The sequence below is a fragment of the Pelobates fuscus genome, chromosome 3 (assembly GCF_036172605.1).
Source record: "Pelobates fuscus isolate aPelFus1 chromosome 3, aPelFus1.pri, whole genome shotgun sequence".
In the NCBI taxonomy this organism is placed as follows: Eukaryota; Metazoa; Chordata; class Amphibia; order Anura; family Pelobatidae; genus Pelobates; species Pelobates fuscus.
The window spans coordinates 236,083,716-236,101,010 of record NC_086319.1 but is presented as its reverse complement, the minus strand read 5'-3'; the positions used below and the strand labels follow the sequence as shown (position 1 = coordinate 236,101,010).

The following is a 17,295-nucleotide window of genomic DNA, read 5'->3' as shown; positions in this document are numbered from 1 at the left end:
AACCATAATATATTTGTGAAGCTTAAATATGCCTTTTTTATTTCTTTCTTTATTTATTTATGCTGTAAAAAAAACAATATTTGCTGTAAAAACTATCTGTGCAAAGTCGTTGAACAAACACATGAAAGTACATGAACTACTTTCCCTCTCCCTCATTTCTGCGTAGGATGCTTATTGGATTGCAATGAACAGCTCTTTGAAATGCAAAACTCTGAGTGACATCTTTCTACTTTTCAAGAGCTCTGATTTTGTAACCCACGATTTCACCCAACCGTGAGTAGCTTTGGTTTTAATTGAACATTTTCTGCTTGGTGAAGTGCACGGCCTCTTGCTAATAACTTTGGTTCTGTGCAGTTGTTTTGTGAAGATGAATTCTAAACTCACAGATGACTATACTTTTTTTACATGTTGGATTCAGCTGTTTAGACCTATAAGCTGTTGATATCCAGTGGCCAGTGCCAAATTGAATCCATTGTTGTAACGTGCACCTGTTAGTCTTTTAACAAATGTGCTAAATGCAAGTGTAGCCAGTGTTCTTTTGTGAAATTAAAATATTCAATACGCAAAAGTCTGAAGACCTACAGGAATCGCGCATACATTCAAATTACTGCATTGATGTTGATTTTAATTTACTCCTTGCCCTTTACAGTAGTCCAGAGAGTAAATATCACTCAGCACGTGCTACCTTCAGTTTATATTGCTTTTGGGTTCATATATATTTATTATTTATTGGGTAGGAATTGTATGGAGTATGATGTAAAATTAGTGTTTTTGCTTTTTTTTAATACTTTGCACATTGAATTAATTTAAATCAATCAATGTTTCTTCATTGGAAAAGAATTGGGAAATGCCTGAATCCCTGTGTGGTCTGAGCTCTTTGTTTGGAACCACTGGTCAGAAAGGCTCCTAGTGCCTGCTCTACCCATCACTGTTTCTTTTCATTTTTCTATACTCCTCTTCTTTTTTTTTTCTTCTTCTTGATAAAAGGGCTTGATTATATTTATGCTATGTATGATGTTTACCTACCTCAAAATATTGGACGATGTGACGATATATCAATATGTAAGCCATTGTATTTGAAAATGCAATTTCTATTATTGTCCAACCAAAAATAAAGAATGGAAAAAGAATATGAAGGCCCCGCAGTTGGAGGCTTGTTAGGCAACTGCTTAAAGGGACACTCCAGTCACCAAAACAGCTTTACCTAAATTAATTCTCAAATGGTTTGTTGCCTCCACTTCACTCCTCCGGCTTCTGAATTTTCAGTTTTAGGAAGCACAGAGTGCCACCGGGCATGGGTGCCGCTGATTGGCTGAAAGGAGTCAGCTGAATCAGCCAATCAGTGACTTCCTATTCACAAAACTGTCTTTGAAAAAATTACTTTCTGTCCAAGCAAGTTTTGCAAAAGAGGTGTCACTGAATCAGCGGCACACTTGCCTGTCTCCGCTTCAAAATTACAGAAGCTTGATGCCGCCTGTGGGGAAGTGGAGATCGACACTGAAGGCAAATTTGAGGTTAAACCGTTCAAGAACAATTATTATTTTATTTATTTTTATTTTTTTGTAAATTCTTTATTTTGTCAGACAGGTGAGTACAAAAACATAAGCAAACGCTACAACAGCGTACATGTGCGTGTGTATAAATTGAGCAATAGCTCTGATAATACAAGTGTTTGATCATATGCGATCCTGAATACTTAGTAGTCGTCAAGCGCCATAACGTTGAACAGGAAAATGAATACAACAGTAACATCGGTGCATAAGAACATAAGAACAAGAGCATTTATAAAACAGGAGCAAACTCTAGATTGAATAGCTTAGTAGAAACGTGGTAACACTTCCTCACTAAATCGTAGTATGCTGTTGTATCTCCGAACTAGCAAGGTTGGCAGGAAAAATAAGGCAGTAACATTGTAGTAACAACAGGGTTAAGACAGACCTATTACCTAAGGTCTGAATACAGGAGCAGTATTATCAATTGATATTTAGGACCTGAACTGCGAAGCTCGATTCAAGGTCTCATGCACACGTCTATTGCCATTATTATGGTGTCAACACTGGGATTCGGTTTCCAGTGTCTGATGCAGTACAGATCAGGGGATGCTTCCTAGAATCCAGGCTTCAGCCCGAGGTCTCCCATAGAAGTGAACCCCAGGGGAAATTATGAGGTTGTAGTTAGCCTAATGGGTTGGGTTCGTTTGTGTGTCCCCTCGGTCGGGTATGGGTTATGTCTGTGTCTAGACACCCTGAAAAATCGTAAATCTATTGTATAGCTCCTGTCCACTCAGTAGTGAGTTATGTCCTACCTTGATGAGAGGTTCCCCATGCGTCAGAACCTGTTCTGCCGCTGTCTTTCAGTCTTGTGTAAGTCGGAGGATTGTGTCAATGGAACTATCTACACGTCAAGGTTAGATCTTGTGCTTCAGCGTGTTGGAGCCCTCCCGGTTCCGACCTCCTCGGTCGCAAGCCACACCGGCCCCGCGGTGTCCCTTGGTAAGTTTATGCGCAAGCATTAGTTGTAGCAGGTATTAAAAAAAAAAAAAAGAAAGTGGGGGGGGGGAGGGGGTGTGAAAGGGTCAGTGAGCAACTTACAGCGGAGTGCGCCCGGGCATCCCCGACCCCTGGGTGTCTCAGTGTGCTCGCGCCTCTCTAAGCTCTGGCACGGGAGATATAAACATACCATGGGGTCCAGATGTCGACATGTCTGGTGCTTCTCCCCAGTAGTTCTGCGTATCGTGCCTCAGCTGTGTGTATTTCCTCAACTCTCTGCAGCCATTCTGCTACGGTTGGTGGGTGGATCTGTTTCCACTTAGCTGGTATAGACGCTTTCGCAGCATTGAGCAGGTGTCTCAATATCGATCTCTTATATTGGGCTATCGAGCTTTCCGTGAAGTGTAGTAGGGCCATTTCCATAGTAAATTCTGGTAAGTCGCCCAAGATTGTCGTTATCTCCCTCTTGATGTCTTTCCAGTATGGTTTTATCCGCGCGCAGTCCCACCAGATATGTCGTAGGGTGCCTGTTTGGGATTCGCATCTCCAGCACGTATCTGCCGTTCCCGGAAATATCCTGTGTAATAGAGATGGGGTTCTGTACCAGTGAGAGAGTAGTTTGAAGTTGACCTCCTGATACCTTGTGCTTATGGAGCTCTTGTGTTGTAGTATTAATATCTGCTCCCATTGCGCCTCTGTGTATGTCCTGGTCGTCAGATCTTCCCACTGCCTCTTAAATGCATTTTTACGTGTGCGATCCCCTGTGATCAACTGCTGGTAAAGGATTGATACTCTGCCGTCTGCGTCGGTGTTTGTCACACAGAGGTGTTCGAACCACGTCTGTTCTCTGTGGATCGCTTCGCGGTTGGGGAGGTTGTAGTAGAAGTGTCGCAATTGTGCGTATCTAAACCTGTGCATCAGCGTGTGTTGTGTCGCCGATTATTTTTATTTTTTTTGCAGTGCATGTGAGGGTAACATACAGGCATGTAGTACCCCAAAGGCAGTCCGCATGCAAGTTTCAGAACAATGATAACATAACATTGAGAGCATTGGGGACTGTGCACTAATTTTATATTTAGGTACAAGCTTGAATCATGCTAATTCGGCATATATGGTATAGAGATGCAAGTTAAACATTTTCAACTAGAGATGCAAATAGTTACGAGTCTGGTAGATAATCATTAGTGACATGCTAGGCTGTATATGCATATAATCTCTAATATACTTCGCTTAAGATTTTGCTCATGAGGAAATATGTAAAGAGTCTAAGATAGAAGATCGCTTGAAATACAACAGGTATGGGAGTTATGCTATGTTGGGCGGTAATCGCATGTCTATGTCTGCCTTGCTATGTGTGATGTGTGTGCTCCCCAAGCCTTGGCATGGTGGGGATAGACAGGAAGGTGCTTACGATTGATCAAGTTTAAGTTAATGCGATTATCTAACTATGTAGAATCTGTGCTGGCTTACACAAGTACAATGCAACAAGCAATCTGATCATATAGTTTAAACTGGGATGCTGTTTGCCTCCGGCTGGGTGGAAAGAAAGTCTCTGCGGTATGAGCAGGGTCAATAGCCGTGGGCCTCTTAAGGTAGCAGTCCTGGTTGCATCATCCGATGCCTGTTGCAGAGGCTTTGTTAGCGTGCCTGTATCGGAGGTTGGGGCTTTTCTGTGGGCTCCGTTGGTGTTTTGCGAAGCTATAAGGCTATAAGGGGACAAGTCCGGGCTGTGGTATACGGTCCCTTTGCTAGGTATGACAGTCCCCTAAAAGGCTGTGGATGCAGAGGGCCCCCTGCGTGATAGTTCGTTCAGCCGATACCTTGTCTCCAGGCTGTCTTTGAAGGACCATGAGGTTGTTTTCTTGGAGGTACTTGAGGAAGCTTGTGGGTGCCCCTGTTATGGGCTATCGCCCGGTGGTAGGCATGCCACGGGTCTGGCCTCCGTTTCAGCTGGAGTTTAGGTCGCGGAGGATGTTGACTCCGGTCCAGTGGGAGCCGATGCGTCGGGCTGGCCGGGGTGTTATTTTCCCGCGTTTGGAGGCTTGTGAGGGGCTCCCCCGCTTGCCAGATTGATTTTCCGTAGGCCCGGCCGGCTGATCATGGAGATGGTGGGTTGGGGGAACGTTAGTCCCAGTTCCCTTGTCACCTGTTGCTTGTGGTGGACCGCTCTGTCTCTTCCTCCCCACCCTCTGTAGTGTACCTTTTGTGTGCCGAGGGGGGGCTTGTGAGGAGTCGCTCCAGTTTGACCCAGAAATGCTGGAAGATCAAGTCCAGGCTTGTGGGTTGTGGTCGTGTGGGATCAGGCTTTAGTATTTGCGTTGCGTCTGCCATGTTGCTGGGCCCGGTGCGCCCGAGGCCCACGCTTGGATGGGTTGTTGCAGCCCGCAGGCTTGCGTCAGTCAGATTGGCGGGGACCGCGATAACCCCCTCCGGTCCATAGGGGGGGGGGAGACGGTGGCATTGGCTTCGCTTTGCAGTGTGTTGGGGCATCGGGAGAGTGGCTGTCTCCCCCACAGCCTCCATGCTTGTAGGCCGCAACAGCCGGCCGATCAGTGCCGGTGCCTCGATCCACTTGTGTGGTCTCCTCTTGCTGCTCTGTGTCCCTTGACATCTGGTAGCTACCATAAGCTGGGTCACCGCCCCTGTTCGTCGAGAATCGACAATATGTGAGGATAGACACGGGAGCTGCAGCGACATGCGACCGCTCCGTTCCGCGGTCAGGCCCCGCCCCCTGTTCAAGAACAATTATAATAAGGTAAGGTTAGCATGTATATCATGTACGTGAAAAAAGTAGGTTACTGGAATAGTTTACTGCAGCGGTTGTCAACCTGGTCCCTACTGCCCACTAGTGGCAATTAGGGCTTTCATAGTGGACGGTGGCTTCTGCGGCACAAGCCCGGTCTGACCATTGGGTGAATCGGGCAAATGACCGATGGACTGTGATGGCCATTGGCCAAGGGCAGCAGGGGAGATCCTTCTATTTCCCCTGCCGGCCAATGCAGACCCAGCCTTGATGTGAGCCCTCTCGGGCCGGTGAGGAGATCTGGCAGGCTGGTCGGAGCGTTGCCGTGCATTACCATGGCAATGCTCTGATGCTCGGTGCTCGCGGGAGAACAGGAGAGTCAGCCTGCAGCCAGAGATGCTGCAGGCTAAAGTAAATGTGCCACTACAGGACCACCAGGAATTGAAGCGTTATATAATATAATTATAAGAATTTTAAATTGAGCCCTATATCTTATGGGAATTCAGTGTAAGGACTGACAGAGGGGAGAGGCATGGGTGGTACGGGCAGTCAGGAAGATGAGCCTCGCTGCCGCATTTATTTTGGACTATAATGGGGCCAGCTGGGAACAGGTAAGAATACCGAGAAGTGAATTGCAGTAGTCAAGGCAAGCGATGATAGTAATTGTACTTGAGCTCTGCCCACATCAGGAACCTGCATAGTCAATCTGGAGCCTCTCGTTCTGGGCTGTGGAGTCCGAACTGTTGGACATTTTTGACCTAGCAGTATAAGGGTTAAACTGCGATTGAGACGCTATCTGTTTAACTCTGTTTGCGGTGATCAGAACTCTTTCAAACTGGCTGTTTGTCTGCACAATGTGTATGTGGCAGGGGTGACTAGCATTCCAAAACTCTCTGTGCACAAACCCAGTACTGCTTAGAGCTTGGATTTCACTGACTTGTATTTCAGTTATCAGTTTTCTACTTTGGAAGTAGAAGCCTTTGCTGTGTTTTCTGATGATGTCCTCTGTGGTATTTGAACAAACAGTGCAGGTTAGGAATTAGGGATAGACAGTGGGAGTTAATGTAGCTGTGACATAGCATAACCAGTACAATAACAAGAACAGAGGTTGTATGGTTAAAATTGTTCTGTCGGGGGCGGGGCCTGACTGCCGAGCTAACTGGTCGCATCAAGAGACAGCTCCGAGTGAGAACCTGCTAAAAATATCGCAAATCGACTTTTAATAGGGCACCTCAAAGAATCTGAACCCCAGAGAGTGTTGGTGAACAACGGAGCTACGCCCTGCAGAACTCTCACATGCAGCCAAGAAACCGGACCGCTAAAATGACCTGCGGCCTACCAGTGGGGGCGAGCATGGGAGAGGCGGCCGATCTCCCTGCTAGCTGGCAGACACGCTGCGGTAGCTGGAAACCCCGTATCCCCCCCAGCCGGTGGGGGTTATCCCGGCATACTCAGACGGGCTATGCCTCCAAGCTATGGGACACATCAAGCTACTCACCCGTGCTTGAGGCCAGTGCTCAAAGCGGAAACTGAGACCAAAATGGCGGCTGCCGGATCGGACATCTCAGCACGAGGCCCGCAGGGGACACTTGAGGAGCGGCTAGAGGCTATATTCAGCGCATTTTGGCAGAGGCTGCGGGATAGAGGGGAACAAAGACTACAGAACCTCCTTCCCTCCCGGCAGGAAAAAAGCGGGGTACTTCCAATATCCCCAGAGAAGCCGGGGAGAGAGAGGACTCACTCAACGGAGACCCACTCAGGTCCCACACCGCCTAGAGTCCTCCACAGCCTCCCTGGACGGAGGGCCCGGAAGGGGAAGACCCCGGCGCTAAACCCGCACACTCGTAAGGCGACACCTCAACCCAAAGCGATGACCCGTAACCAAGCCCTGGGAAACAGAAATTTTACCACCAAGCACGATTCCCCTGCCATGGCGTCAGTCCGACACTCACCCTACATCCATCCTGCACTGCTGAGGCCCAGGGGAACACAGTGGGGAACTAAGCGACAGGTCTCTGAGCGGAACCCTGCAACGACAGACATCAGCCCCCGGCTACACAAACATAGCAGACCCCATCTTGGATCAGCAAGCACTATTGGACTGCACTCGGATACCTACCCCGAAGGCATTGATGACCCCAACTCCAGTTGTCCAGCTAACCTGTCACCACTGCCAAGTGAACACCGACCACCACACAGACAGGGCATTGGATGAATGGGCAAGATACCCCGGACTTTCTCAAGGCACAGGCACTGATGGCACTGCAGCCCTGGTCTATCCTAGCGGACACCCGACGAGTTCAGGCTTTCCTGTGAGCCCCTGGCATTCCTCTATCTTAGCCTCTGGGACTGACATATGGACACAAACCCTGTTTAATAAGCTGAGCGGCGACATGCAGAGTTCCACATAAGGTGTACCACACATTGAGCAATGTACTAATGTCCATTTATTTCGCATTTGCAGACCATAGATTGCTTTAAGGTACTGTATAGATTGCCCGGTCTGATCACACATCTAACCTGTCCTGACAAGCAGAACATAAGAAAGGGCTTGAGAGGCAATACCATTACATAACAGATACAGAATTCGAGCTTGCAGTAATGCTAGTTGATGAGCAAGTGTCAGCCACATGTTTGTTATTACTTTTATTATTCCCTAGCATGTACTTTACATATCATACTATAAGCTTAAACATAGCTAACACGGTCATGTGCATATTAAATATCTAGCCTAGCTTACTCACCACAAAACTGCTGGAAACTCATAACCTAACTCTGTATGTTATTTCACAGTTCAACACTAGTTAGTAACCCAGCGTTTTTTTTTTTTTTTTTTTTTTTGTCTTTTATACATAGACCTATGATGCCTTGTAGCAACCGCCTTTTGGCTCTGAAGCGGCTAGTCTATTGTCGAATTATTGCTTACTGACATGGTTTAAACGTATCATTTCCTTGCTATACACCTAAAAATTGTATCTAGCTTGATCCAACAGGAAAAAAAAAGGAAAAATGTGCAGATTCCAAGTGCCAAATTGAATGTTTGTTGATTACTCTGAGTGCTGTTGTGGCACTTCGCATATATCTGTATTTACTTTGCACAGAAAAATAAAGAATGTAAAAATAAAATAAAAATTGTTCTGTCATAGTTTTTTTTTTTTCCTTCTTTTACATTTCGTTTCCTTATGCCTGTGTATCTTAATGATTACCGTATATACTCGAGTATAAGCCGAGTTTTTTAGCACATTTTTTGTGCTAAAAAACCCCAACTCGGCTTATACTCGAGTCAATAGTCTGTATTATGGCAATTTGCATTGCCATAATACAGACCGGGGCTGTAAGAGAATTTACTTACCTCTCCTGCAGCTCCTGTCAGCTTCCTCCTCCTCCGCGTCGTCCGTTCAGCACCTCGGTCAGCTCCCAGTGTAAGTCTCGCGAGAGCCGCGGCTCTCGCGAGACTTACACTGGGAGCTGACAGAGGGAGCTGCACGGACGGCGCGGAGGAGGAGAGAGCTGACAGGAGCTGCAGGAGAGGTAAGTAAACTCTCTTACAGCCCCCACAGCCCCCCACTGAACTGCCCATGCTGGACCACCAGGGAAGGAGAGCCCCCCTCCCTACCATGTATCAAGCAGGGAGGGGGGACGAAATTTTTATTTAGTAATAATAAAAAAAAGAAATTAAATAATAATACAAAAATAATAAAAAATTTAATTAAATAAATAAAAATAATAAATAATAATAAAAAAATATTAAAATAATAATAAAAAACTAAATTGCCCATCCCCCACCAAGGCTCTGCAACACACACACACCACTCATACACACACACTGCATTCATACACACACACACACACACACACACTGCATTCATACACACACACTGCACTCATACGCTCACACACTGCACTCATACGCTCACACACTGCACTCATACGCTCACACACTGCACTCATACGCTCACACACTGCACTCATACGCTCACACACTGCACTCATACGCTCACACACTGCACTCATACGCTCACACACTGCACTCATACGCTCACACACTGCACTCATACGCTCATACACTGCACTCATACGCTCACACACTGCACTCATACGCTCACACACTGCACTCATACGCTCACACACTGCACTCATACGCTCACACACTGCACTCATACGCTCACACACTGCACTCATACACTCACGCTGCACTCATACACTCACGCTGCATTCATTATACACACACTGTAAATAAATATTCAATTAATATATTTTTTTTAGGATCTAATTTTATTTAGAAATTTACCAGTAGCTGCTGCATTTCTCACCCTAGTCTTATACTCGAGTCAATAAGTTTTCCCAGTTTTGGGGGTAAAATAAGGGGCCTCGGCTTATATTCGGGTCGGCTTATACTCGAGTATATACGGTACATTTTTTTTCTTGTTACTTGTTACCTTTATTTATATTTATTATGTTTTCTTCCTTGTGCTGGATCATTTTGTTATCCTCTGCCCTTGTGTCGAATTGTTTGGACCTATGGATTGAGAGTAAATTCGCGTCCACCCATTGCAAGAAATTGCAGAAGATCTTGCTCCCCATGAGAAAAAGTAGCCCCTACTTTTCCTAAAGGATAACCCAAAAAATACCCTAAACTTCCAAACAATAAAAAAAAAAAAAATCAATGGAAAAATAGGACTTAAAATAATTTAAAAACAAAACCTGGGGGCGGGGCTGGGCCGCCGAGCCGACTGGAAGCCATCTGCACTGGCTCCAGTTCCAAACCCATGGAAATCACATAAAACGATGATACCGACCGACCCAAAGCCTGATATTCTAACGCCATTTAACAGAGAATATACCCAGCTTCAATCCGATACCTGGAAGGCACCCACTGCACACCAGATGAGCTAAAACAGCTACCCCCGGCCTACTAGCCGCCATAAGCCTAAACAAACGCGGCCGCCGAGATGACTCTTAATGCGATGCCAAGACGGGAAACAGTTTCACGAAGGAAACCTGGACACAAGGAGCCCTACCGCGGCTCGGGGCACGGCCCCGCTCCCCCCCCCATAGCCGGCGGGGGTTATCCCGGCCACATGGCGGCAGCTCACACAGCGGCGGGGGTTCCCGCGTTGGTGCCACGCGAGTCGCCTGAGCTTGCAAAGGCTGTCTGAAAAGCAGCCCGCTAGCAGACATGGACGCTGATGAGGAGGGAAGCCTACACTAATGTGAGGAAGCAATTGCACGCTGCTCTGGGGATCCCAAAGGCAGCTGCCACACAAAAGGACCCTTGGTCGCCCAGCTCCCGAGAGAAGTCACGGACCCGGCCTTTGGGTTCGGGGGTGGCCCTGAGGAGATCTGCTCCCGGCACTGTGAGCCCTGTGGGGCGGGGATACACCTACCTTTCCGGTATACCGGTCGCCGTGAGGAGGTAGACCCAGTCCCAAGTGTGTGGCCGGCGCTCAGTGGGGCAGCTGGATCCAAACACTTCAAGGAAGCATATGCGGTGCTGAGGAGGTGCAAGAGTTGGCCGGGGCATGGACATCTTGAGGGGGGGGGTCTGGTGCACTGAGCCGGACTCTGAGTGCCCACGGTGCCGCAGAACGCCACGCGGGTAGGTTGGGCCTGACCTGGGGAAGACTGGTGGAGGATAGACAGCCTAAGGAACCCTCAACAGCAGGCATGACAAACGCTCCCACATACCATTGTTTACTTTTTTGTCGTTCCACTCTATAGTGATATCTAAGGCATGTCATGGAGTACTCCTAACTTTATCCTTTACCATGCTGTCAGTTTACTATGTTTCACCCTATCCCATCTAGCAATGCATCTTATACACATGTCTATATAATCTTGTGAATTTGCTCCACACTACTGTTACTGCTATAGACGTGCCAGCCTTGCTTGTTCCACAATTTAAAACAAAATGTGCTGTTTCACACGCCAGTCTTAAACATTGTATGCTAAATTGTAAGCTGTACAGAGTTCAATTAATGATGTTTTATAATTACTCAAGCGAGAATCTACACTGTTGAAATACTAATCCTAATAACTTAAAAATGTGCCTGATTAACATATGTCACAACCTGTATTGCAAATGTTTTCTAAACTTATCCTGATGCCCCTGTTGTGGCGCACCAGAGCAGTATGTTACTATTGTGCACGACAAAAATAAAGAATTAAAAAAAAAAATAAAATCTTGGCAGTATGTCCAGGTACACAAAAAATAAAAATAAAAACAAAACCTGCAAACTGACAGAGCCGCTTTGAGATGTGAACAGCTATATATTTATATATTTGTGCTCGGAATCTCTATTATATTATATTAATGGAATGTAGAGGAGGAGCAAAGTTGGTTGAGGTGTGCCGAAACCAACGTACCAGTAGGCCTGTAAAAAAGAGGGCAAAAAGGAATTCAAAGTAAACACACTTTATTGCAAGTTTAAACTGCGAGATTTCTGAAAGCCTGCCTGAGCTCCCTTTCTGGTCGAGGGATGTAGGAGTTGTATATTGAGGATTTCCAGTGTCCCTCTTAATGGTGTACCGGGGTGTTAGTGCTAGAGGCTGATGATGCTGCGCCGATGCGAAATGAGTGACCAGAGAAGGAAGCTGGGTTGTAGCCTAACCTAGACAATAGAATTCTGATGTGTGACACAAATGTAGCTGTGGTGAGTGGGTGTCCTTGGAGTAGAAGTAGTGGAGTATCTGGTGGGTGCGTGAGGTGAGAAACCAGGAGTATATCCAGAACATGTACAGGGCACCAAAAATTCTGAGGAACCCATAGAAAGCCAAAAAAAATGGCAGATTTCATGACTAAATTGGTATTATGGTCAAACGGTGATTTGTCCAATAAGTCGCTTAGGAGACTAAATATTGGACCGTCTATTGGTAGCCTAGTCGTGTTAGGGGGGACTGTGACCTTGAAAATACCTTTGAGGATTTTCTTAATGGGGTAGGAAGTCAGAAAAGGAGAGTTATTAGGGAAGTTAGTGAGGATGTGGTGGTGTACTTCGGTGAGGTAGAGTTTGATGGTATTATGAGAAAGTTTAAGGTGTAAATGGCAAAAGGAGGCAAAAGCCACCATGGTTTTGATGGAAAGGTCACCTTGTAAGCAAAACTCAGCTGTGAATTTGTTAAAGATAGTCAGTGCCCTAGCGTAAGAGAGAGTGCGTGGTGAGTGTTTGTGCGTGGAGTAATAGTTCGTTTAAACCAGGGTTAGCCGTAGGAATGATGGCGTCCTGGCTGATTGAAGGTGTGCCGGAGAGGGAGCCTGGCCAGAGACTTGCAATTTAAGAGTATAAAAGAGTGTTAGCAGCTGAGTAGAGGAGGTGTAGAGAAAGAGGTGTAAGATATATCTATCTTGCTTAAGCATGTATCCCTACATGCTGAAATAGTAGAATGTAGGCAAATTACAACAAAATTATACATTGGTATGACTGAAACTTTTCCATGATCTGGAGGAAAAAGAAAAAGGATACAAAAATGTCAAATCACACTATTGCTTGGAGTGCAAGTAAGCAGCCCCCCGAAATGAGTAAGGTTGCGAAAGTAATGGGCCATTATCAGGACGTGGTGTCGTCGTATAATTTTTATGTGTGCTGAACCAGCTTATTTGTTAGGTGTCAGACGGGCCGGGCACATAGACTTGGTGTGGGCTCTGAAGCATATGGAGCAGGTGTGCAACAACCTGCATGCGCTGTAGCTGCATATGCCTGTGTTTAAGTTATTGCACACCTGCGCCTTGCCCAAGAAGGTGATGGGTCTGCCCAGCTTGTCTCTCTGGACACCTTCCTGTCTAGGGAGTGGGGTGAGGGAGTGGTGGGGTGAAAAAGTGGAAGTGGAAGGGTCTGCGTCCCCAGGGCATAGATCGGTGGAGTGTGAAGTGGAACCACAAGAGGCACAATATGGGGGCCTCAGACCAGCAAAATGACGGCAGAATAACTCAGTATCTATCTGACACCAATCAATTCTAATATTGAATTGTGTCAGATGAGTAGCTGCCTTGGCCGAAACTGATTTGTGCTAATCGTAAAATGAGGACCCTCCATACTTGATGCCCAAATCAACCACCTTGTGCATATATAAATCAACCTCTTCTCTCCTATGTGGGTACACCGTGCAGATAACGTCGCGATAACAAACTGTGGGATGGTTAGTTTTTTATTCAAACGTGGGTCTCTGGCTCTTAAGACAACCGAAATGTCCCCGTAGTTATAAGCTCTATTTTCTAAGACGTCTTGGGAGGCTATGAGGAGGAACATTAAATTGACGTCTTTTCCATCAATAATATCTTTCTTGATGGAAGCCGGAACAGAGTGGGCTGGTGAGGTGTGGGTAGTGGGAGTGGTAGTGGCTGGTGGGGGAGGGGAAATGAGGGGTATGGCAGTCAGAGTGGTTGAGGTTACCGGTGTAGGGATTGCTGGGGCTGTTAAGTAACCTGGAGTGGCTATGGCTGATTCCGCCTTCAGCAACCTGCTGTTAATGGATTGCAGATTGGCCAGTATAGCTGCCAGAGTTTCCTGGGTGGAATCAGAGAAGCCAACTGAAGGCCCTTGTGAACTCGTGCCGGGTCTTGGTTCGTTGGCCTGAGTCGTCAGCAGTTTATAAAGTTCTGCTTTTTTGGCGGTGGCTGGAAAGGGGATTCCCCTGAGCCTAAGTTCAGCCGATATTTTTCGAATGGTCCAATATGTTAGGGATCTGGGAGTAGAGGTGTGAGGGATTCCACCGGAGACCCAGGCCTGGCTGGCGTGCTGGGTATATCGTCTGATGGGGGATTGATGATTGGTTCTTGAGAAATCCTGAAAGGAATAATAATATGGATAAGTAGGGTATAGTGGAGGTGGGATGAAACCTCCGGAGAACTGGCCTGCTAGCTAATGCCGAAGTGAAGAATTAAAATTAGAACCAAGTGACAGATGAGGCCCTGCTATTGCCAAGCGGCGGTGAGAGGCTCGAACTATGATTTGGGCCGAGGGGGTTTTGTGGTCACCAGAACGAGGTGGCATGATGTCGGCCTCTCGGTGACTGTAAGAGATTCAAAAACGTGTGGCCGTGACATGGGAAGCCCTGACTGTAGCCCTAAAGAAGAGCGAGCGAGGTGGCTAGCTATGATTTGGTTGTGGGGCTGAACCTCCGTGTATGAGGTAGGGGTGTAGACCTCGTGGACCGCAGTAATATTGGGGGAAGCTAGGGCCAGCACCTGACCCTGAAAGCCAGTTCTCTACCCTGACAGGGGCTTGTCTCTTGAAGGAAGTATGTAACGTATGTAGATACTGACCTTGAGTGTTAGTTCTGTATATTTGGAAATTGCTCAGGGCGACGTCTATATATACTTTGTAGAACAGGTCCAGTCCAGGAACCTAAAGGTAAGAAAGATGCTAGTAGACCAAAGGCGTGCCATTGGTAATCCAAGTGTAAAAATGTAGAACATATGGAATGGTGTGTAACAGAAAAACTGTATCATAAACGCTTGTGTAATCAGATGGACCTGAACTTGGTCCAAATTTTTTAGACAAGCCCCTGGGATCCCACAACTGAGCAATATTTTTATTTGACAAATATGAAGGCGAAGTGAGACCTTAGAAGGACGTAATAGTAGTGAGTAAGATTAGGGATACCTACTACTGGAACGTCGGGAACCAGGTAGACTGATGGTCGTTGAAGGTGTAGTAAATCTGCGCAATGGTGCAGGTCTAAGTAATGATATGCAGAAATTAAAACAGAATTTAACATTTAATATAATGGTAACCTGGAGAGTGAGGCATCTTTTAACCTGGTGTGTTTAAAGTTTTGAGCCCACTTTGGGAGGTGGGAGGGTATTGTAAAAAAGGCAGTGGAGGCTGAAATAAGGCCTCAGGAGAAACATAAAATGTTTTAACCTTATTTACCTGATACCGTGATACTGGATACTGGAACCACCTCCTGGAGTCTTCTTGACAGAATAAGTAGTACAACCTAAAATATTTTTAAAATTAAGGAACCTGAGTATAGTATTACAATATAAACAGAGAGCTACTGGAAAAGTGAGCGTGGGTTTGATACTTTAATAGGTTTTGTGGGGCTAGGCCCTTTAACCGTAAAGGGGAGACTGTTACTTTAAGAGAATATGCCTGGGATATATACATAATTAAATGTGACAAAGTGTGATGAAAAAAATGCCATATAGAATAAGGGAAAATGTAGGTAGTGCCGTGAACAAATATAAAATCATACATAGAGTAACATACTTAAATATAAAAATTTTCAAGTGCATAGAACCTTATGCATTCAGCTACTGAACGTGCGAGAGAAATATAATATGACCGCGTGTGTTTAGATTAATGAAATGAAATGCTAGTGACCCAGCCGTTCGTATGTGTTTTGTCTAACGAAAGTGAGAAACAGGCGAACGTAAGGTGAGTATAAGCGTTCGGTAAAATTTTGTAACGTAAGAGAACGAAATTCGTGTGTACTTTGCGGTCGGCTAAAAAGTGCCCAAGCGCAGAAGTACATGAACGGCGGATTAAACAAGCGGGTACATAATATATATCGATATATATCGAGGGAGCTTATCCCCGCATTTTAGGCCCGAACATGGGAAATAGCTGAACGCTATTCCCCACGTTGAAGCTTACGTTTGTGTGCCGGTCTCGTGACCGGAAGCTCGGCAGTCGGGAAAGCCGCGGGGCAGCCTGGAAGTCTGCGGTAGGTGCTGCTGGAGGGAGACTGCTTGCTTGCTGCAGAATTTGCCGGGAACAGCTGACAGGAAATGCAGGTAACTATGGTGACAGTCAAAACAGCTTGAACGGCAAAGGTAAGTAGGGGGGTGGGGTTTATATAGGGTCATAACTCCTCCCACAAATTCAGGCCAATTGGCCTTCCAACGTATATTACATGTCCTGAACATGCAAATAAATAAATACAGGTAATTGTAACCTGTTTCATCAGGCTGGGATTGGGAAAAAGTTAAAAAAGCACTGTGGCAGCTTAAACCTCAGAATCTTCGGACGTGGACAGTATACCCGTCACAATACCCACCATCTCCCAAGTGGGCATCTACAGTTGGGGACGCAGCACCTTCCACTACAGCTGATATAAAGGCACTATTACATTAAATCCAGGAGGATATGGCAGTGGTGCAGGAGAGGGTGTTGATTCTCACTGGCAGAATAGTCGCTGTGGAGAAATATTTGGGGAGTGTGAATGGGGAGTGTGAAGGTGGTTCTGACAGCTATTGATACAAAAATGAACGCCCAACAATACCATTGCACAGACCTGACCAACTGCATGGCAAGCATGGAGGATTGGTCCAAGCCCAGAAATTTAAGTCTCAGGGGGTTCCTTACACCATCTCCAATGAGGTGCTACCGCCCAAACAGGCCAAAATAGTTCTCTTGGACTGCTGCTTTCGCCTTCCAGGGGCTTTAAAGGCACCTCCTAGACGCCATACAGGATGTCTTAATTAAATTTGTGTGGGACTCTCACAGGGGGGTGCTTATGGGGAAAACCAGAGAGTCTCCTTGTGTGTCTTTTGAAAGATGTCAACTCACCTTTTACACCATCAAGGTGCAGCAGTCTTTCTGACAGACCACTCAATGGCTCCGAGCGCACAAGATCCGTTATAAATGGGGTCCTCAAAGGATTAGGGTAGAGAGAGGTGGCCAAACTTGTCGGTTTCCAGCCTTTCAATATTGGTCACTATGGCTCCCTTCCGGTATGATAGACCAGTGTTTCCCAACCCAGTCCTCAAGGCACACCTACCAGTCCAGGATTTAAGGATTACCCAGCTTTGTCTAAGGTGTTTTTAGAAAAAAAAAAGAAAAAACACCTTAGAAAAAACTGGGTAATCCTTAAATCCTGGACTGGTAGGTGTGCCTTGAGGACTGGGTTGGGAAACACTGTGATAGACGATACCGACAGACGTCTGCTCCCGCTCATTCGTGGCTTATAGCATTTAGCATTTATTGTTTTATAGCACTTATAGTTTTTGGTGAACAGTGATCCCTTTGCGAGTTTACTTTACTGTTTCAGTTAATTATTCTAGTTGATAACTTAACTATTACTAAAATAATTCTGTGTCCTAAGACCAAAAGGGCACTG

General features: G+C 46.1%; 1 protein-coding gene across 1 annotated transcript in view; it reads left to right on the top strand.

Moving 5' to 3' along the window:
- Window positions 1-17,295, top strand: part of CDC123 (cell division cycle 123) — a 66,294-nt gene that overhangs the window by 15,121 nt on the left and 33,878 nt on the right. The window contains exon 6 of the mRNA XM_063445455.1: window positions 167-273. Within this exon, the coding sequence (XP_063301525.1) occupies window positions 167-273 (107 nt within the window). The remainder of the gene's footprint in view (window positions 1-166; window positions 274-17,295) is intronic.